Here is a 23,459-nt window from a genome sequence, read left to right on the forward strand (position 1 = left end):
GAACAGGGAAAAAGTTTGCCTAGAACAAGTTTAATTTGGTTTTCCTGAACTTTTCATATGGTCGAACTACATCATTGCACCTTCCAACTCTTACCATTCTATAATTTTTACAACAATAAAAAATAAAAATAACTTTTCTAAATCAGACCTAATGGAAGAAAATAGAATGCCTGGGAGAGGTGCGAAGGAGGCTTCATACAGAAAGATGAAGATTATATAAATATGGTGCAGAGAGTTAACAATTTTTGCAGGTGGTTATGGGAAACCATTTCATCCAATTATTCCTGTAGACTGTCACAAGACTAATTGTAAGTTGATTGTAGTTTTGCTTGCCATAGCAGGTAGTGTTACCATGGGGTTAATATTAGAAATGAAATACTGAAACAAGGTCATTATAAGTTGAGTTTTAGTCTCGTTACGGTTTATTTTTAAACGTGCAAAAAAAAATCAGATTGAAACCGAGTAAGTTGTACTACCTTCTCAGACACAAGCAAATGTTATTCATTTATTCATAAAACTTACAATACCGCTGGACTGAGATTTCTTGGCAGTTTATAACAACACATAAAATCTGAACTGAAATCTGAATGGTTGAAAACTACTTAAAATTGCCATTCTAAACTTTTAAAAAAAAAAACAACTGTATGTTCAGGAACCTTTTAAGCAAAAAGTCAAAAGCTGTGATTCATGCTTGTATCACCACGTGCTTGGATTGCCACAGTGGTCATTGCAAGGGACTCTCCCTCGAAGAGTACTCAGAAACTGCAACGGGTTCAAAATGCAGCTTCTCACTTTTTTGGTGATTCGGTCATCGCAGCCATACGCAACTGGTGTTATGAGTTGCACTGAGTTTCCAGTGCAATTCAAATTGCTAGTTTTAAGGTAGAATAATACTCTGTAAGTCTTGGCTTCTAAATAAACTGAAGGCTGCCTTCTTTACATAGAAACAATCTGTGCAATGCATAGTATCTCTTACTGATTTCTAGCAGTATTCTCCCAGTATGTGGGTATGGATTCACAGATACCATATTTTTCGGAGTATAAGACGCACCAAGATTTTTGAAGAGACCAATTTTTTAAAAAGTTTTTGCGCTCTGCAGACCTTCCAAAAACAGCCCATTTTTCACGAAAGCGGGACCGTTTTTTGTAAAAAAAAAATGGCGTGGATAGCCTTTAGGACAGAGGTGGGTTCCTACCAGTTCGGTAGAACCAGTTCGTCAAATCTACCGAACCGGTTAGAAGAGGTTCCACCAGTGGACCCGGAAAGCAGGCCACACCTACAGAAGAAGTTCCAAAAAAATTTGAAAATCACCACTGCCACACACACACACACACACACACACAGACAGACAGACTGACACAGAGAGAGAGAGAGAGAGAGAGAGAGAGAGAAAGAGAAAGAAAGGAAGAAAGAAAAAAGAAAGAAAAAGAGTGAGAGAGATAGATGAAAGAAAAAAAGGACAGAGAGAGAAAAGGAAGGAGAGAGAGAGAGAGAGAGAGAGAGAGAGAGAGAGAGAGAGAGAAAACACATGGCCGGCAAGCAACTCCCACCAGATCACATGGCCGGCAAGCCACTCCCACAAAGGAGGCCACACCCACAGAGTAGGTTCCAAATTTTTTTGAAACCCACCACTGCTTTAGGAGGCTTATAGAGTGCTCCTGGGGGCGGGGGGGCAAAAATGAGCAAAAAAGACCTGTTTTTTACTCATTTCTGCCCTCCCCAGCCCCCAGGAACTCTCTGGAAGCCTCCTACAAGCTATGCATGGCCATTTTGGTGAAGGGGGTGAGGTTTTGGGAGGCAAAAAAAAATGCTGTATTCAGTGCATAAAATGCACCCAGATTTCCACCTTCTTTTTTGAGGGAAAAAGGTGCGTCTTATACTCCGAAAAATCCGAAAAATATGGCAGTTATTTTCTGTCACAGCCTGTAATGGCCTTCCAGGAGCTAGCAAAATTTGAATGGTTCTGGAGGACCCTTGGGATGATGAACAGTTGCAATATGCATCTTCTTACCTGGTACTACTTTTTTATGATAAACTTGTGTTTTAACGTTCAGGTATTTACAGATGTAAACAGCGGGAAATATTTGTAGGTGACGCTGGTATTTAGATATAATTAACGGTTAGGCTTCTCATTAGGTCCATTGGATGTCTAAAGAAAAGTGTCAGGTCGCTGTCAGAGAATCCAGAGTGGAGTAGAGTGGAGTAGAACAGAGTAGAGTAGGGTAGGGTAGGGTAAGGTAGGATAGGGTAGGGTAGAGTAGAGTAGAGTAGAGTAGAGTGGAGTGGAGTGGAGTGGAGTGGAGTGGAGTGGAGTGGAGTGGAGTGGAGTGGAGTGGAGTGGAGTGGAGTAGAACAGAGTAGAGTAGGCTAGGGTAGGATAGGGTAGGTAGAGTAGAGTAGAGTAGAGTAGAGTAGAGTAGAGTAGAGTAGAGTAGAGTAGAGTAGAGTAGAGTAGAGTAGAAGCTAGGATAGGATAGGACAGGACAGGACAGGATAGGATAGGATAGGATAGGATAGGATAGGATAGGATAGAAACTCTAGTGTCACTTTAAATGAAAACTAATCCACATACACTAAAATGAAATAGAGTGGCATTCAGCTCTCAAAAGATAACCATTGTGCGTATACATATATCTGTTTAGAAGATCTTGATAGCAGGTCATCTACAAAGAAAACTCTCAAGTTCTCTTGAGTAACCATATCTCAATAGAGCAGTGGTTCCCAAACTTGGCAACTTTAAGACTTGTGGACTTCAACTCCCAGAATTCTCCGGCTGGAGAATTCTGGGAGTTGAAGTCCACAAGTCTTAAAGTTGCCAAGTTTGGGAACCACTGCGATAGAGCAAAGAGTAAAAAATTAACTCTAGGCTTATCTGAAGTCTTGTTAGGCCAGAATCTCACAGGAAGCGCTCAAGGCTAGCCATGACGACGTTTCCTTCTTTCAAGGTTTACGACATCGCGAACCTTAAGGATTTCTCGCCTCTGAAGAAAGTGGTTAGGTCACAGTTTAATTGTGTGGCTTGGTTAGGAGACCATTTCCATTTCCTGAGTTGTGCAGTCTCCGAAGATCCTGCTCAGTTTGCATCATTTGAACTCAGAAAACCTTCCTTTGGGTTTGAAATCATTATTTCACTTATCTATTTTTGTCTATATTTTTTTAATTGCTGCCATTTTCTTAATGTCTGGTTGTCAAGGATAACTTTTTTTAAAAAAATTAATCACGTTCATTTTTGCCTTGGTGGGGAAACTTTCTGCATAGCAGAGTACAAGTGTTTTATATATTAAAAGAGCCGAGGTGGCGCAATGGTTAGGGTGCAGTGCTGCAGGCCACTTCAGCTGACTGTTACCAGCAGTTCGGCGGTTCAAATCTCACCGGCTCAAGGTTGACTCAGCCTTCCATCCTTCCGAGGTGGGTGAAATGAGGACCCAGACTCTGGGGGCGATATGCTGACTCTGTAAACCGCTTAGAGAGGGCTGAAAGCCCTATGAAGCGGTATATAAGTCTAACTGCTATTGCTATTGCTAACCCACCTCCGAGGCAACCTGAGTACTCATGGAGATGGCAGAGAGAGAGAGAGAGAGAGGGAGAGAGATGATAGATAGATAGATAGATAGATAGATAGATAGATAGATAGATAGATAGATAGATAGATAGATAGATGATAGATGATAGATAGATAGATAGATAGATAGATAGATAGATAGATGATAGATAGATAGATACATAGATAGATAGATAGATAGATAGATAGATGATAGATAGATAGATAGATAGATAGATAGATAGATAGATAGATAGATAGATAGAGGATAGATAGATAGAGGATAGTTAGATAGATAGATAGATAGATGATAGATGATAGATAGATAGATAGATAGATAGATAGATAGATAGATAGATAGATAGATAGATAGATAGATAGATAGATGATAGATAGATAGATAGATGATAGATGATAGATAGATAGATAGATAGATAGATAGATAGATAGATGATAGATGATAGATAGATAGATAGATAGATAGATAGATAGATAGATAGATAGATAGATAGATGATAGATGATAGATGATAGATAGATAGATAGATAGATAGATAGATGATAGATAGATAGATAGATAGATAGATAGATAGATAGATAGAGGATAGATAGATAGATAGATAGATAGATAGATAGATAGATGATAGATAGATAGATAGATGATAGATAGATAGATAGATAGATAGATAGATAGATAGATAGATGATAGATAGATAGATAGATAGATAGATAGATAGATAGATAGATAGATAGATAGAGGATAGATAGATGATAGATAGATAGATAGATAGATAGATAGATAGATAGATAGATAGATAGATAGATAGATAGATGATAGATAGATCAATCCTGGGCTGTCCATCAGTACTCAGATGGAGAGTCAACAGCCCCCAGGAGGAGACTGATGAGGAAGAGGAGGAACAGCTGGGCCCAGTGCCTGATGCACAGCTGCACAGAAGGCAGAGAAAGAGAGAGCAGTGGAAAGCCGTGAGGTGATTCTGGGGAAGGAAGAGCCACCGCTGCTAACCTTAACTCTGGGGATAAAAGGCAGGGGGCGGAGATGAATAGGCGTGGCAGATAACTATTCAACTTCCGGACGGACTTGTTAGCCTGCGAGATAAGCTTTTTGCCGGGGAAGCCAACATTCCTAATAAAGCAGTGTTTCTCAACTTCTGTGACTTTAAGTCCTGTGGACTTCAACTCCCAGAATCCCCCAGCCAGCACAGCTGTGCTGGCTGGGGGATTCTGGGAGTTGAAGTCCACAGGACTTAAAGTCACTAAGGTTGAGAAACACTGTAATAAAGGAATAATCTTTTGAATGGACATCACAAGGTTTGGCATGTTTGAGGAGCTGGGTCAGAACGCCACCTATCAGTACACAGTCCTGCAAAAAAATCTAATAATAATAGCATGCAAGACATATAAATAGTTTTAAAACCTATTTAAATCAATCCTCACTTTGCAGATGTTTTTTAAAAAAATAAAATAAGCCATTCGGCTATCACAGATACATTTTAAAGCTGGCTTAAAAGCAATTGCAGATGGCATTCCCGGTAGTGCATTGGGAAGTTCCCCAGACGTGATGCAACCACAGAGAAATATCGACTTCAAGTTGCAACCAAGCGAATGACTGCTACGAAAATAAACCTCCCAAGATGATCTCTGCTTTGGAAGAGGAAGTCTTATCTTGGGTGTCCCCAGCTCAAAGGTTCAAGTTTTTTTTAAAAAAATAGCAACAGTATAAAGATTACGCTCTTTGTTAATCTAAAGATTTGAAACAGTGGAATAAGGTCAATTGGATGGCAACATTCTGATGAATGATGCGCCAAAGGAGAGATGTAGAGGAAATGCGTTACAGAAATGGTTCTCAACCTTTTCTTCACCATGGACCAGAGGTGGGTTCCTACCAGTTCACACCTATTCAGTAGAACGGGTTCGTCAAATCTACCGAACCGGTTAGAAGAGGTTCCACCAGTGGACCCGGAAAGCAGGCCACACCTACAGAAGAGGTTCCAAACATTTTTTGAAACCCACCACTGGTCCTTGGATATGATTATTCTACACTATCATGCTCCTATTTATAAAACTCAGTGCCTCTGTGAAAGGCAAGGATGACTACTGCGTTTGTGGCGCAATCAGAACATTGCGTGTGTTGAAGTTGTTTTAACGCAAACCAAAGATGCCTTTTAAAAAACAAGTTTACATCATATTCTCATGCATGCCCAGTGCTGTGTGTGGGGTAATTTAAGGTGGTTCTGACAAGTGTCGTCGGCATCTTCATATCCGGTCAGTTGGGCGGCAAGCCACTCCCATCCAGTCACATGGGCGGCAAGCCACTCCTATCCGGTCACATGGGTGGCAAGCCACTCCCACAAAGGAGGGCATGCCCACAGAGTAGGTTCGAACAATTTTTGAAACCCACCACTGCCATGGACCCTCTTTAAATATCTTTTGTGGCCACAGGCTATGGCCACGGACCAGGAATGAAATCCTCTTATCTTAAACTATCTTATACTACCGCTTCGGAAATGGGAGATATTGCTAGAGCTGTCTTTTTGATGTTGTATAATTTGACTCTAAGATTGTCTATAATGTCATAATTTGACACAATCTACACATTTTACAGACGTTTGAAATAACGTAGTCAACGTATTGAATATTCTTCAATATTCAATACGTTGTTCTATTTAGAACAACCTGCAAGTCAATGGTTGATTATTTAGGAGTGGTAGGCCCTCACGCGCTCAATCAGCAGAAGAAATTCTACAGAATTCCACTACTACTTTGTCCTTTTCCCTCTTGAATAATTGTACAGAAGCCCATTGCTTTTTAAAAATTCTTTGAATGCCTTTTTTCCACTAATTTAGCCGATCAAAGAAAGTGTATCACTAAAAATGCAGATTGACAGCTCTATCAACTTTGCCAATTAAGCTAAGCAATTAATCACTTGAAGTGTCAGTTTTCAATCAGAGGTTAAAGCTGGCAGAATTAATTTTTAAAGTTTTTCTGTTATTCCTTTTTGACAAGACTTCTTTCTCTTCGAAAAATGCGTGATTAAGAAGGTTATTTGAAGTCATTGGAACGTTCGGTTTCTAAACACTTATAATTAGGAAAAAGTTTTAATTGGCTCAATTTGTCACACCAATAACCCAAAGTATATGCAATTATTCCTGGGGGGAAAAATGTGATCACTCATAGTGGACATCGACTTAATGACATATAGTTGATCAAAACTTTCTATTAAACAGAAAATCCAGAAAAAAATATTTCTTCTGAACTGTGTCCTATCTTCTTTCCGTCTTTGTTTTTCTCCTTTTTCTGATACATTTGTTTTATAACGGCTGGGTTTATAAACCACTCTGAGACATATATTTAATTTATATTCATTGTATCATACAATCTCAGATAATTGCACTTAATAAGTCATACCATCAATTAATATTTCACACAAACATACATGTTATCATAATTGTTTCCATTGTTCCTTCTTTTATACTCTTGCCAATTTTAATTTTAGACAGTTATTGTTCTTTTAGATAATTTTAAACCAGGGGTCTCCAAACTAAAAAGAGCCGAGGTGGCGTAGTTAGAGTGCAGTACTGCAGGCCACTTCAGCTGACTGTTATCTGCAGTTCAGCGGTTCTAATCTCACCGTCTCAAGGTTGACTCAGCCTTCCATCCTTCCGAGATGGGTAAAATGAGGACCCAGACTGTGGGGAGCGATATGCTGACTCTGTAAACCGCTTAGAGAGGGCTGAAAGCCCTATGAAGCGGTATATAAGTCTAACTGCTATTCAGACTACCCAACATTTTTAGATTTGTAAAAAAATAATCCAAAACTAGAATTCTTCCCTTCAGATAAAAAGGATTGTAGGTAAATATCATCAATACCTCAAACGCCTATAGGCAGAAGATTTTCTATTGATTTCCTTTTTAAATATTCTGGGTTTGTTTCCTAAGAAAATCAAGGAGGTGTATATTGTGAGATTGCAGTTTCAACATGTGACCATTTGGGGAAATCTGATATAATGCTCTCTAACATTTTCTGACCATGATAATGTACATTTGTCAGTGATCAGTCACTAACATCCCTTCACACAACTATTCAAAGTATTTTGTGGTGAAGTTATGTCAACTTGAAAAACCGGTTCCACTGTTTCTGTGGGAAAGGGTATTGAATTCCGTGCTCTGATCCCTTTAAACTGATGGGTGATATTATCAAAGTGGCAATCACAACCACCTGGCCATCACGGGTTTTACAAATTTATATTATTTGAGAATTGCAGAAATTGCTTCTGTTGAACATAAAATCAGCTATAACGACCTAAGGAGCAAAATATCTTTTGCGTATGTCTTTGATTCATTATATTTAAAGTCCTGGCACTTCCCTGACCTAGATTGTAGTTTTCAGAAGTGGTTTAGCAATAGCAATAGCAGTTAGACTTATATACCGCTTCATAGGGCTTTCAGCCCTCTCTAAGCGGTTTACAGAGTCAGCATATCGCCGCCAACAACAATCCGGGTCCTCATTTTACCCACCTTGGAAGGATGGAAGGCTGAGTCAACCTTTGAGCCGGTGAGATTTGAACCGCCGAACTGCAGAACTGCAGTTTCCTACTGCCTTCTTCCTAAAGCTGAGTGAAAATGACTGTTATCAACTCTTCATCTTCCAGTTTTTACTAAACGGGCTTTTGAGTGAGAAAAGTCTTAATAAAGTATTATTGTTTACCTTATTAGTATGATAAATTCTGGAAATTATTCTCTGTGAGGAGTGGTGAGAGGAGTCAGATAACATAAACTTCTAGAGGTGTCAAACTGGATTTCATTGAGGACCATATCAGGGTTGTGTTTGACCTCGGGGGGGGGCATGGCCAGCTCATTGTCACCCCTATCAGGGGCGCCTGTCATCACCCTAGCAGCAAATACGCACTCCCAAGCTCCGTTTTCGGCTGCCATGGCCTCCTGCAACCCTCTGTTGAATGGACATCTGCATGGATGGTGTAGTTTAAGACAATGAGTAGGTTCCCTGTTCTGTCCCCCCTTCACGGCTCGTAACAAACGGCAAGACAATTAAACTTAAAGGGAACTTTCTTTATCAGTTCTCAGTTCAAACTGGCTTCGAGCCCAAAAATAACAGAAATACAGTCTCTTTCAAGCAGATAACAGAATACAAAACAACTCTTACAAGCAATGCACTTCTTCCAAAGTCTCCACGAATCAGGGTTACATGAAACACCAAAGCACTTATCCAAGTGTATCTTCCATAAATCACAACTGATGATCGAGCAATGCTGTACCAAACAAGGAACGCACGAAGGAACGTTGACTCCTGCCACTAGGGCATGGCAGCATCCGTCCTTTTATCTCCAAATCTGCCCCTAACAAGCCCCAGCTGCATAATGAATCTTGTATCCCGAAAAGACTCACAGCAGACATCTGCTGAGTCACAACAGTTCCCTATAACAGGGGTGTCGAACACGCGGTCCATGGGCTGGATGCGTCACATACTGGTCACGCCCACCCCAAATTTAGCGAAGGGGGAAAAGTTGTGATATATCACATGACGACAATGTGATGCCGTGAGTTTGACACCCCGGCCCTAAATGGTTAATGCATTCTATGATTCTACAAGTATCTTGGAGTAATTAAATTAAATCAGTAAATAAATCAAAACACAATATTTTAGGGCATTTGTAGGAATTGTTTGGAACCTGCAAGGCCCACCCACTATTCATAAGCTATAATCAGGTGAAAAAGGTTCACCTGAATACCTATTTATACAAAACTAAAAAAACCAGCCAACCAAAATAAATACAGCTGCATAGCACTTTCTCTTTCACCAAATACAGCAAATTTATTCCTTTTTACAGTCATGGAGCAAACCTTGAAGCTGGTAGATATTTCGCACTCCCCATGTGGCCTAGTGAGATCCCTAGATTTCTTTTTATTTGGAATTACATTTAAAACAGTTAAAAATTGACAAAATCACCATCAGTCAAATGCAAAAAGCCGCACTGCTTGGATCTGCACGCATATTACGAAAATACGTTACGACGTCCTAGGCCCCTGGGTGGGGCCCGACTAGTAACCAATGCCAAATCCGGCGAAACAACTGGCCGCTGTGAAACAATTCTGTTGTTGCAATAATAATAATAATAATCCTCTGATGATGCCAAATGCAGACTTTGCAAAGAAGCTGATGAAACTGTTGATCACATACTCAGCTGCTGTAAAAAAAATCACGCAGACTGATTATAAATTGCGGCACAATTCAGTAGCACAAATGATCCATTGGAATTTGTGCAAAAATTATAATATTAAAACAGCAACAAACTGGTGGGAACATCAGCCTGAGAAAGTCACCGAAAATCAGATGGTCAAGATCTTGTGGGATTTCCGCATACAAACCGACAAAATACTGGCGCGTAATACACCAGACATCACACTGGTTGAGAAAAATAAGGTCACAATCATAGACATCGCAATACTAGGTGATAGCAGGGTCGACGAGAAGGAACATGAAAAAATCGCAAAATACGAGGACTTAAAAATCGAAATTCAACGACTATGGCACAAACCAGCAGTGGTAATTCCAGTGGTAATTGGCACACTGGGTGCTATTCCAAAAGCACTGGAATTACATTTGAAACAGTTAAAAATTGACAAAATCACCATCAGTCAAATGCAAAAAGCTGCACTGCTTGGATCTGCACGCATATTACAAAAATACGTTACAACGTCCTAGGCCCCTGGGTGGGGCCCGACTAGTAACCAATGCCAAATCCGGCGAAACAACTGGCCGCTGTGATACAATTGTATAATACCTAATAATAATAATAATAATAATAATAATAATAATAATAATAATAATAATAATATTGCCCTTCTTGAGTCAACCTTGAGCCAGTCAGGATAGAAAGAATCGAACTTCTGGCAGTGAGCATTGAGTTAGCCCTGCAGTACATTGAGTAGTGTTTAGCATTCTAAACACTGCGCCACCACAGGTCTTATAATAATTTACTTATATAATTGTACATTCTCTTTCTAGGAAGTTCCTCAATGTCTTCTGTCGAATGTCAGATTTTGTGCTATGCTTTCATGACACTGAGTCACAAACGTTTCCCAATAAATAGATTCACTAGGAAGATAAGTACTTTAAAGACATTAAAATACAATGGCAAATGTTAACATTTTAGTTGTTGATGATGTTGGGAGTAAAAAGATAAAGATGTCAGAAGTCATGCTCAGCTTTTCGTCAGCTCAGTGGACAGATTTATGGCATTTCTTGGTAACAGTATGAAAGAGGTTCGCCATTGCCTTATTTCAGCATGTTGTAGTATGTATTCTAATGTAACAAATGGTGTAACCTGGTAGTAATTCTTACCATTTTCTTTCAAATAGGCAACTTCAAAAAATAGTGCATGATATCAAGAAAAATGATAGTGGAATAATGAGCAAGTTCAAAAAGTAAGTTATGGAAACGAGCAATCCACATGTGGAATTATTGTTCTCTTTGATTTTGATGCTTATTCTCTGTAATTATGTCAAATGTATCTATATATTCTTTTTTTATGTTCAACTGGGCTTGCCTCCACAACATTTCTGGTTAGTGTAATCTGTACATCAAATACAAAAGATTTTTCTTGATGCTCTTGTCTTATCCAACCAACTGTTTAGAATCTGTTTTGATAACATGCATATAAGCTGTGTTCTAACATCTTAAACAGCTGAGTCGTCACCAAGAATTAAGAAGCCATTCTTTTTGTATAGAAAAAGTTATGCATATATAAGGTCATCACCCTTGTTAGGGAAATCTCAACTAGGTTTTGGAACTTTCACACATTGCTAGCATCCCTTATGGTGCGTGAAGCTGGGAATTGTAGTTCAGTAACATCTGGTGGACACAAATCTACACCATAGGTTCAATATATAGTCTCCGTCAGTGACGTGCGGTGAGTTTTATGGCTGGTGAGGCAGCTTTTTAGGCTTGTGGACTTCAACTCCCAGAATTCCACAGCCAGGCATGCTCAGTTCCGATTTAAAGCGACAGCATTTTTCCCCCGTTGCAAAATAAGTTTTCCCATTTTTTTTCTTCTCCCTCCCCCTCCTTCCTCCCTCTCTCCCTCCCTCCCCCCTCTCTCAAACAGACACACACACACAGAGAACTTGGATCCCTCTCTGGATTGTTGTTGGGGGCGATATGCTGACTCTGTAAACCGCTTAGAGAGGGCTGAAAGCCCTATGAAGCGGTATATAAGTCTAACTGCTATTGCTGCTGCTATTGCCTCACCAGTCATAAACCTCACCGCACGTCCCTGTTTCAGGTGCTATCTCTAAACGCATTCCTCTCTTTTTCCTTAAATAAGAATGGCTGGTATTCACAGCAAATCCTCCCCTCCCTCCCCCCCCCCCCCCCCCCCGCTTTAAGGGGCAATGTGGAGAATTGCAAAATCTACCTAAGGAATAAAGCCGTTTTGTGTATTTGGAATCGGCAAATTGTTTGAACCAATTTAGTTCTGCCTAATTTAGTCATTCAAACTAGGATTTAACGTGAATCCAGCCCGTCTCTACGATGCAACCCACATCGAGGGGAGCATTTCAGACCAGTGATTATTCCGTTCTATAGTATCATGATATCCAATCTGTGAAGATCTGCGTTTCTGTCTCAATCATTGCACAACGTTCCTCTGAATGGATAAAGTTTCGACATCTGCGTTGAAACTGCTGCCTTTGTCATCTGGTAGGGTACCGTCAACTTGTCTGCTTCTGTTGCAACCAGCATGATAAAACAAAACAAACACAATTGCTTTCCCTCCTTCAGAGATCTTACAGCAGTTCTTCTAGCAGCCATTTTCCACACACCTCTGCTGTGTGTACTTTTAAGTTTATATTTATCCTTGAAACAGTTGCCTAAATATAGGTTATCTACAGAAAAATGCTCCAGAACAAGAATCCTTCCCGATTAATTTCTATTTCCCTCCAGAAATTTCCTTTCGAAAACCCAAACCTGAATCCCTCAAGGCCTTTAAAGGCCTCTGCTTCTCCTAGGCTCTAATTGGGGGTGGGGGAAAGCGGGGGGGTGTTCCTGTGTTCAATGCACTCTGCAGCTCCTTCTCGTCGGTCCGTGGGGGTCATAAGAACTCTCTCCTGCCTTCTGAAGGAGTTGGACTTTGAAGAAATGCTTGTTAGGATTCTGTGGCGTTTCGAATTTCACCCAAAAGGCTGCTTCAGAGCGCATTCCTGGGAAGGAGGTCTGCAATGTTGTGTTTTGCACACTCTAAAGAACATTGTAGTTGCAATGGATGGCTGTGAAGGTTGGACCACAAGAAAGGCTGAGCGCCAAAGAATTGAGGCCTTTGAGCTCTGGTGCTGGAGAAGACTCCTGCATTGAGTCCCTTGGACTGCAAGGTGATCAAACCGTTCAGTCCTAGAGGAGATCAACCCTGACTGCTCTTTAGAAGGCCAGATCCTGAAGAGGAAACTCAAAGACTTTGGCCACCTAATGAGAAGGAAGGAAGCCAAAGAATTGAGGCCTTTGAACTACAATGCTGGAGAAGACTCCTGCATTGAGTCCCTTGGACTGCAAGGCGATCAAACCGTTGAGTCCTAGAGGAGATCAACCCTGACTGCTCTTTAGAAGGCCAGATCCTGGAGATGAAACTCAAATACTTTGGCCACCTAATGAGAAGGAAAGACTCCCTGGAGAAGAGCCTCATGCTGGGAACGATTGAGGGCAAAAGAAGAAGAAAGGGACGACAGAGATTGAGTTGGCTGGATGGAGTCTCCGAAGCAGTCGGCGTGAGCTTAAATGGACTCCAGAGGATGGTAGAGGACAGGAAGGCCTGGAGGAACGTTGTCCATAAGGTTGCGATGGGTCGGACACGACTTCGCAACTAACAACAAAGAACATTTGAGAAATGAAATGCGGCCCAATCCTATTGTGTCCCTTGTTATTCAGGCGAAGTTTTTTTCTTAAATCCAGTTGCCAAGCAGGAGAATTTTTTTTTCTCCTGGGGTTTTAACGAGGAAAGGAATGTTTCTGTCTATCTGAAGATAGTGTTACTCAGCCCCACGAAATGCTTTTTTTTTTCCTGGCAGTTGATTAGGACTTGTTGTGAAATGTTTGCGTGCGAGCGATGTGCTATCTCTCTTGCCCATCTGTGACACGCAGTTGTTTGAAGAGAAAAGGCACACTACTGCCAGAAAATCCGCAACTCTCCGATTCTCTAAGGAGAGAAATCAGTTCAGCCTTTTGATAAAGGCCTCTTCGGAGGTAGCCAACAAAGGACATCAAAGAGATAGGGAAGATATACTTAGATTTGACTTATCATGTGGGACTCAGTGGAACTATCATTGAGAAAAGATTGTGCTTGACAGAACAAAAGATTCACCACCTCACATATTATGACCTTGAACAACAGATATAAAACGTCACTACCCCAATAACGTTGAGCCTTCCGAGGTATCATTGCCCTGTGGGAAGATGACAAAGGTCCCCTCAGCCTCACAGATTGTTGTCGAAATTGTCCCCTATTTTTTGGGTTGACTTGCAACAACATATGAACTCTTCAAGGAAGGCTCCGTTGAATTAGCCTGAATTCAGTTTTTGCTGAACTTCTGCAATTCTCTGTTGTGTTGTGGCTTTGATGCACGAGGTATTCTCAGGTGACTAGTTCAGGTGTCTGTCATTTGGTAAACAGCAAAAGGGAGTCTGTGTTGACTCAAAACAGGGAAAACAATGCCTGGTTTTTATATCGGAAACAAGAAGGCCCAGTCACATCAGGACAGGTCTTCTGCCAATGGGATTGTCTTGGGTTGAGAAGGGGATGACAAGTTTACACTAGTATATTTGGCTTCCTGCAGCCAAGGGCAAGATGTAGTAGCTTTCCTACTATACGAAGCTGTACTTGATGTGTATTTTCTCCCTTAGGCACAATGTAAGGACATCAAAAGTCTTATTGATAATATGACAATATTCTCAGAGTTTAGAAGTTTGGCTGGTTAATGGACGTGTTATTATTGCGCACCTCCCAGAGTCATTTTTTGATGAGATGGGCAGCTATTATCGATTTGATTAATGCATAAATAAATATAAAAAGCTGTATGACCAGCCTTCTGTCAACAAGATGACATCTCAAAGAAGAGCAACTGGCAGAAATAAAATATCAAGCCTGCAGGCAATGTATCAGAATAAACCACAATTCAATGGCCAGTCCAAAGATTTTGACTTTTGGAAATAAAAAGGAGAGGAGAAAAGGAAGATGGACGTTTGCTGGGGCAACCAAGTGCCCCTTAAATCCTAAGAATGAATCACCATTTCTTGATCATTCCATTTGATGACCACAGCAGCCCATCACGTCTTAAGAAGGCCCAGATAGTTCCCTTTGCTGAGCTCAGATAGGGAAACGAGGTGAACCTTGTAAAGAGAGAGGAAATGGCATCAAAAAGGAGGCCATAAATTGCAACAGAGCTGAACACAAAAGGGGAACTGGTGACATAATATGGAATATCTCTCTGTCTAGAGAGTCCCTGAGTATACTGAAAAATCTACTGTAATTCAGGTTGCACACGATCTTGGCAACTTTAAGACTTGTTGACTTCAAGTCCCAGAATTCTTAAAAGTTGCCAAGAAGGTTGGGACACCCCTTCTCTAACTGAGCTGAACGTTAAACTATTTGTTTGTTTTGAGATAATACAACAGTATTGGTGGTGTGCATGTCTTAGGCCAGTGTTTCTCAACCTTGGCAACTTGAAGATGTCCGGATTTCAACTCCCAGAATTCCCCAGCCAGCATTCGCTGGCTGGGGAATTCTGGGAGTTGAAGTCCGGACATCTTCAAGTTGCCAAGGTTGAGAAACACTGTCTTAGGCAATTCCATTTATTAAAACAATAGAATAGAAACAATAAAACAATAGAAATTGATGCTAAAAGCCTTTATAAGCACACAAATCTAACCTGCTTGAGAAACACTGTTTTCTTTATCCCTTTTCTCCTGTCGATGTTTAGGTTCCAAAACGAACAAGTGGCCTTAATATGCAAAACTGGAAAAAATACATGGGATCGGTATGGACATTTAGCATTGCACAAGCCGCTGGTTGTTTTAGCATGATGTCCTGTTGCCTGCTTTCAGTGTGATGTTGTTGTTGTTGTTGTTTTTGCTCTTTTCTCCCCCCACCCCCCAGGAGCAAGCAAGCCCCCCCCAAGGCTATTCATGCCTTTTATTTGGGGGGAAAATGGGGCTGTTTTTCAGAGGTTTGCAGAGTGCAGAAACTTTTTTTTTTCCCGTTTGGAAAGCTCTTTAAACTGATGAGAACTACATTGATCCTCTTCCGAGTTTCTGGCACGCATGTGCACGCAATGATCAGCTGGCCTTTGCTGGTTTTCCATTTTCCAGTGTGGGCATGTGGGCCAGCCAGCTGCTCGGCACATGTGCAAGCACGTCAGAAACCCAGAAGAGGAATGGGTGACACAGCACATTCATGTACTATGAACCTCCTCTTCCTGATCGTGGCCCAGACGAGCACATATAAAGTGCTCCCTTTTCGACACTCGGTGCCGAAAAAGTTTGCCATCCCTGGTCTACACCGAAGAAAAACCTCATGGAGTTTGATATGGTTTCCTCCCAGATAAGAGATGCTTAGAATGGCCAAGTACCTTAACACAGTGTAGGAAAGAGGCAAACAATGCACAGGAAGTTCCTCCCAATCAGAATTTTGTTACTTCCAAATAATTCGCCGATTTTACTGCCGGAATACGACGACGGTAGTAGAGCAAAAACGCTGATTTTTGGTGGCCCTGATTTTCCCACTGGGCCACCAGCCACAATGTTTGCAGAGAGCCGAGGTGGCGCAGTGGTTAAATGCAGCACTGCAGGCTACTTCAGCTGACTGCTAGTTCTGCAGTTCGGCTGTTCAAATCTCACCGGCTCAAAGGTTGACTCAGCCTTCCATCCTTCCAAGGTGGGTAAAATGAGGACCCGGATTGTTGTGGGCAATATGCTGACTCTGTAACCCGCTTAGAGAGGGCTGAGAGCCCTATGAAGCGGTATATAAGTCTTACTGCTATTGCTATTGCTATTGCATAGCAGTTGCTGTTATTAAATCTGACCTCCTTTCTCCCCACCCCAATCTTAGAAGTACTTTCCAGTTGAGACTCTTATTTAAAAAAAAAACAAGTTTTTCAGGCTTTCATGCCATAGTTTGGATTCAAATTCTTGCAGTTTTAATATTTTAAATTAATTGGTAATTCCGCTATTAAATTTCTCATCGGCAAATGCTCGTCCTTTCTTGGTTTTGAATTTAGATCCTGGTTTTGAGTAGGTTTCTTGAATCTGGGAGACGCGGACCCTGTCAAAAATGCTTTGCTGCTCCAATAATCATCTTTCTTGTGTCCTTTACAAGGAACTTCTGTGTAGCTCTGGGAGAATAAAACCCACAAGCAGGAGGGCAAAATGAGAAGGTTTTTTGTTGTTGTTGTTGCTGTTGGTTTCCTGGTGCCTTAGGCTGTTGGCATCATTCTCATTCGTTCTTGCCGAGGAGATCTTGAAAAGTGCTTTGAAAGCCTTATTTCAGAAACAGTTTCCTTTTTTCCCCCCTATCTGATGTCCTCAAGGTAGTGAATAACGTCAGTGGAAAAGAAAAGATGCTTGCGTGAAATCTAGGTAAAAGCTTCCCTGAGGAAAGATGGAATTTCGGTGACTCCATGGATACCAGAAGTGGTATTCTACCAGTTTGGACCGGTTCGCCGGAACTGGTAGCGGAAATCGCGGGTGGCCCTGCCAAAAAGGGCGCCCGACAAAAGGGCGCCCGACTAAACCGCGGTGACAAAACCGCGAGTTCTAAACCACGCCGACGAATGGGCGCTGAAGCGCGCCGACAACAGCGCGCCGACAGAAGCGCGCTCTAAACCTAACCCTAAACCTAACCCTAAACCTAACCCTAACCCTAAACCTAACCCTAAACCTAACCCTAAACCTAACCCTAAACCTAACCCTAACCCTAAACCTAACCCTAAACCTAACCCTAACCCTAACCCTAAACCTAACCCTAACCCTAAACCTAACCCTAACCCTAAACCTAAACCTAACCCTAAACCTAACCCTAAACCTAACCCTAAACCTAACCCTAAACCTAACCCTAAACCTGACCCTGACCCTTACCTTAACTTAAATCGCGCTTCTGTCGGCGCGCTGTTGTCGGCGCATTGATGACGTCGCGGTTTTAGCACCGCAGTTTTGTCGGTGCGCTTTTGTCGTGCACGCATTTGTTGGGTCACGGGCCCCGCCCCCTTGCCCTGGCTCTATGGCATCCCATTTAGGCCCCTTTTTTTGCCAATAGCACATGCACAGAATTTGAGAACCGGTAGGGAAGGTAAGTGAATGCCACTCCTGATGGAGATGTTCTTTCTTTGTTTAGGGTTTTTTGTGTGGGGGGGGGGTTGTTCTTGGCCAACAATAAGAAAAGAATGGGATGCTTTGTTTCAGTTTCCCAACTCAGCCATCCCCCTTGATCTTCTGTGGGACTTCTTGGTGGAAGTCTCTTATTCCCCCATCCAAATATCGACAAGGTCTGACCCTGTTCAGGTTTTTTAAAGTCAGCTAAATGCTGCTACCTTCTCTGATAATTGTTCTTAAAAATTAACGTCCAGGCATTAAATTCTATTATTATTTTTAGAGCATTTGAAATGCCATAATTGCCCAGCATCACCTACCCTTGTGGATGTCCCTTGTGGTCTTGCCATGCTCCTATACAACCGAGTTGGCCTTTCCAAGACCAGCCAAGGTTACAATGGATAACTGTGGATAAAATGGCATTTAAAAAGCCATGAATGAGATTTTTGGGAAGGGTTGGAGCAATCTTGGCTACGAAACCATGATCTCACCAGGACATTTGACAAATGACTTACAACATGAGCTCCTAGCTCTGATCAGATTTACATAAACGAATAGAAGGTTTTTGTGTGATGGAAGGAATCAGAAGTGGCCCTCGAGTCTTTGTGAAGCTCAGTAGAATTAGAAAACAAAGCCATACAGGCCATTTTTTTTCAACTACAAAATACTGGTTGAAATGAAGGATCCTTTCCTTTTTTTAAAATACCAAGAAGTTCTGAAGCCTACTCACATCCTGTTAACAATACAAGGTCCATCTTCTATTTTGCATCGCACAGACTGCATATTCTGTAGCTTTATGACTAACCAGCAACCTGCTTCCCTTATATCTGCAACTGTCTGTTAATTGTCTTTTCCACAGAATTAGCCATGTCTGGATATATATATATATATATATATACACATGTATATATTTTCAAGAACTGACTGAAAGCGAAGATTCTTTTGCGTTACCGTGTTTGTGTTGCTTAGTCTTAGAATTCGTGTCAGCTGCATGGGTCTTTCGTTACTGGCTTCCTGTAGTTGTAGAGTTTCTGCTCCGGTGCCAACTGTTGCCATCCCATAATTATATAGAAAAATGACAAATGACACTTTTCCCCCCCTCATCCACAGGTTAACAAGTAAACCACCTCCAAGCATACCACCAGTTGATTATGTTCCAGGTATGGACTTGACATTATTAACACTGTTATTAGATTTTAGGATCGATGCGGGCATGTAAATCAGTGGTTTGGGATTCAAGATGGCGGCATGTGTACCACCATCATCACCGTCACCAAGCATCACGTCAAGTAGGGTGGGAGGCAGTCCTTATGTCAGTCGCTTCTTCATTTACTAATCAGGAAAGGGCGGCATACAAATAATAAAATTCTATTCTATTCTATTCTATGTAATCCTAACTTTATTATAGAACTGGAGTAGAGATGAGAAAATTTGTCTTGGACATTTTGCTCAAGTGACTGCTTAAATATTTAGAGTAACCAGTTAATTCTAATTTTTATCTTAGACCGTACAGAAGAAGAAGAACAGTGGTCAGATGACTTCGTAAGTTTCTTCCCCGCTCACATATCTCCAGGGCATCAGCAAGGGTCATCAAAACCAAGAGAGAAGCTGTCCCAAAGATCTTTTGGGCCAAGATGCTACAAGGACTACCAAAACCCAGTTTTATCCTAACAGGTTCATGCTATTGTATGCAAGCCATGATCTCTGTTGTAAGCCGAAATACTTCTGCTAGCACCCCACCGTCTAGGAATGGATGCAATGGCCTGTCACCCAGTTAGAATATGGTTGACCATTCCCATCTGAAAACAATCATTACAATCTATGTGTAGGGCCCAAAATTATGGGACTTTAGGTGATATTTGGGTGTCATTAAAATAAGGGATTCTTTTAGCTGTTGAAACTCATAGCTCATCATATACTGAACCGTTCTTTAAAAGTCGCAACTCGCGGTTTCCTAAGAGATTCACAACCTTCTTCTTCCAGGACAGCGATTATGAAAATCCAGATCACCACTCGGATTCTGAGATGTACGTGGTCCCCACGGAAGAGAACTGTGATGATAGCTATGAGCCTCCTCCAAGTGAACATGAGCCGAAGATGATCCCAATACCATTCTCATGCGCTCAGGGTGTCTATGCAGGTATGCGCATTATGCCCCACGCTCCCTGTTCCTCAAGATAAAGAGTTGATAGTATATTATAATTCCAGCAAAGTAACTTGTGTTTTTGTTGTCTAATAGCATAACTTCAGATATCCTTGTGAAACTTTCTGGATAGCTTTAACAAAGACCCATGGTCTACGTCAAGCAATATAAGTGGTATTTGATGGAGTTTTGCTGTGATAATTAGAAATAGTTTTGAATAATCCGATGTTCTTAAATCAAATTGCCAACGAGTAGGAAACTCAAATGTATTTAACATCTTTAAGGAAACTAATCTCATTTAGTATATAGAGACCACAGTTTCCACTTCCCAGACCGGGGGGAAAAAAAAGCTTGATCATCTTCAAAACCACCAACATCAATGTGCTTAAAAACAAGGGGCCAAATTACTTCTCCAAACCATCATAGATCAGAGGTCTCCAACCATGGTAATTTTAAGACTTGTGGACTTCAACTCCCAGAATTCCTCAGCCAGCTAGCTGAGGAATTCTGGGAGTTGAAGTCCACAAGTCTTAAAGTTGCCAAGGTTGGAGACCCCTGCCATAGGTCATATAGCACGAAAAATCCTATCGTCTCCATTCCATACAAAAGGGAAGTTAAAAACTTTTGATTTCACTTCACCCAACGAACATCTGTGTCCTTGCCTCCTCTTGCATGTCATGTACCAAATAACAAACCAGCTGTTGAACCAACCTTCCTGTTGACAGAGATGAAGTCCAGGAGCCAGAAAGCTCCAGCTACATAAGGTAGACATTACGACAAATGGAAGAATAAACCCCCCTCAAAACTCCACTGACTTTCACAATTGAAAAGGAACTGTTTTTTTAATGCAGTCTCAAGTCCTCTGAAGAAATAAACTTGCTTTTCTCTTGCGTATAATCATTTAACCAGGGGTGAAATTATAGCAATAGCAGTTAGACTTATATACCGCTTCATAGGGCTTTCAGCCCTCTCTAAGCGGTTTACAGAGTCAGCATATATTGCCCCCACAGTCTGGGTCCTCATTTCACCCACCTCGGAAGGATGGAAGGCTGAGTCAACCTTGAGCCGGTGAGATTAGAACCGCCGAACTGCAGATAGCAGTCAGCTGAAGTGGCCTGCAGTACTGCACCGTAACCACTGATAGATAGATAGATAAGAGATATGGATGGATGGATGGATGGATGGATGGATGGATGGATGGATGGATGGATGGATGGATGGATGGATGGATGGATAGATAGATAGATAGATAGATAGATAGATAGACAGACAGACAGACAGACAGACAGACAGACAGATGGATAGAGATAGATAGATAAATAGATAGATGATAGATAGATGATAGATAGATAGATAGATAGATAGGATAGATAGATAGATAGATAGATAGATAGATAGATAGATAGATAGATAGATAGATAGATAGATAGATAGATAGCAGTCCATTTTTTAAAATATATAGATAGCAATAGCAATAGCAGTTAGACTTATATACCGCTTCATAGGGCTTTCAGCCCTCTCTAAGCGGTTTACAGAGTCAGCGCATCGCCCCCACAGTCTGGGTCCTCATTTCACCCACCTCGGAAGGATGGAAGGCTGAGTCAACCCTGAGCCGGTGAGATTTGAACCGCCGAACTGCAGATAGCAGTCAGCTGAAGTGGCCTGCAGTACTGCACTCCTAACCATTGCGCCACATCGGCTCCTCAGGTTCTGAGTAGCGGAAATTTTGAGTAGTTTGGAGAACTGGCAAATGCCACCTCTGGAGTGGGGTGGGAATGGGGATTTTGCAGTATCCTTCCCCCAGGAGTGGGGAGAAAAATGGAGATTTTTTTTGCAATATCCTTCCCTTGCCACGCCCACCAAGCCACGCCCACAGAACCCGTAGTAACAAAACAAAAAAATTGAATTCCACCACAGCGCTTAATGTGATACAGACTTTCTCTTGCAGTCCGAAACAAATTCCTATGTTCGTCGGTGCTACAGAACCTGTTACACTTGAGTAGGGCTCCATTCCAAGGAAATGCAACTGCACGAAAAATGGAATAAACAATGCATTATTTATTTAACATTACATGCAATTTTTCTTCTTCTTCACAGACGACAAAGTAGCTAGCAATCAGAAGACGTGGCCCTCGTCTATTCCGCCAAACCAATCGGCGTCTCTATCCAAGAAACCAGCCACTTTACCGCTACTGCCCCCTGCTGTTCAGAAGCCTAAACTTCCTCCCAAGCGAATGGATGATGAGGTGACCTTCCCCATTTTTATTCCCTTTTTTTTTTATTACTCCTTTTCCCCCCGAGGGTCCGAACAATTTTTGAAGCCCACCACTGATCCACTCCTCCTCCAGATGCAGAAACACCCTGACCTTGACAGAAAAGAAGAATGCTATTTTATCTAACTACATCCCCCTCTACTAAATCCACCACCCCTCTTTCTTTCCCAGGCACAAGAATGTGGCAGTGTGGAAGCATCTGGTGTTAATCTGGCTTCCTAAGCTGACAGTGGGGGCCGCTTTTTAGTTCATTCAAAAGCTTTATTTCGCACGGCCATATGCTGACCAGGATTCACTGATAGAAGCGTGTCTCACTATGAGATCTCAAGAGGGAAATAGATCCTTTCCATATGAGATTAACTAGTAGTGCTTTTGACAAGATGGTCAAAACTTGGTTGCCTGGATGAGTCAGAAAATGGACACTATTAAGTTAGCAATAGCAATAGCAGTTAGACTTATATACCGCTTCATAGGGCTTCCAGCCCTCTCTAAGCGGTTTACAGAGTCAGCATATTGCCCCCAACAACAATCCGGGTCCTCATTTCACCCACCTCGGAAGGATGGAAGGCTGAGTCAACCTTGAGCCGGTGAGTTTTGAACAGCCGAACTGCAGATAACAGTCAGCTAAAGTGGCCTGCAGTACTGCACCCTAACCCCTGTGCCACCCCAGCTCTTATCTATCTATCTGTCTGTCTGTCTGTCTATCTATCTATCTATCTATCTATCTATCTATCTATCTATCTATCATCTATCTATCTATCTATCTATCTATCTATCTATCTATCTATCTATCTATCTAGCAATAGCAATAGCAATAGCAATAGCAATAGCAATAGCAATAGCAATAGCAATAGCAATAGCAGTTAGACTTATATACCGCTTCCTAGGGCTTTCAGCCCTCTCTAAGCAGTTTACAAATTTTTAGCAAATTGAGTCAGCAAATTGCCCCCACAGTCTGGGTCCTCATTTTACTCACCTCGGAAGGATGGAAGGCTGAGTCAACCTTGAGCCGGTGAGATTTGAACCGCCGAACTGCAGATAACAGTCAGCTGAAGTGGCCTGCAATACTGCACCCTAATCACTGCGCCACCTCGGCTCAAGTTCCATTTATTT

General features: G+C 41.6%; 1 protein-coding gene across 1 annotated transcript in view; it reads left to right on the forward strand.

Annotated features, from left to right (window-relative positions):
- BLNK (B cell linker) overlaps positions 1-23,459 on the forward strand; it is a 100,162-nt gene that overhangs the window by 50,348 nt on the left and 26,355 nt on the right. Inside the window, exons 4-9 of the mRNA XM_087702257.1 lie at positions 10,943-11,008; positions 15,548-15,604; positions 19,041-19,090; positions 19,435-19,472; positions 19,914-20,070; positions 22,171-22,319. Coding sequence (XP_087558383.1) covers positions 10,943-11,008; positions 15,548-15,604; positions 19,041-19,090; positions 19,435-19,472; positions 19,914-20,070; positions 22,171-22,319 — 517 coding nt within the window. The remainder of the gene's footprint in view (positions 1-10,942; positions 11,009-15,547; positions 15,605-19,040; positions 19,091-19,434; positions 19,473-19,913; positions 20,071-22,170; positions 22,320-23,459) is intronic.

Source organism: Thamnophis sirtalis, unplaced genomic scaffold (assembly GCF_051295495.1).
Source record: "Thamnophis sirtalis isolate CommonGarterSnake01/CBP01778 unplaced genomic scaffold, rThaSir2_p1.2 scaffold_15, whole genome shotgun sequence".
In the NCBI taxonomy this organism is placed as follows: domain Eukaryota; kingdom Metazoa; phylum Chordata; class Lepidosauria; order Squamata; family Natricidae; genus Thamnophis; species Thamnophis sirtalis.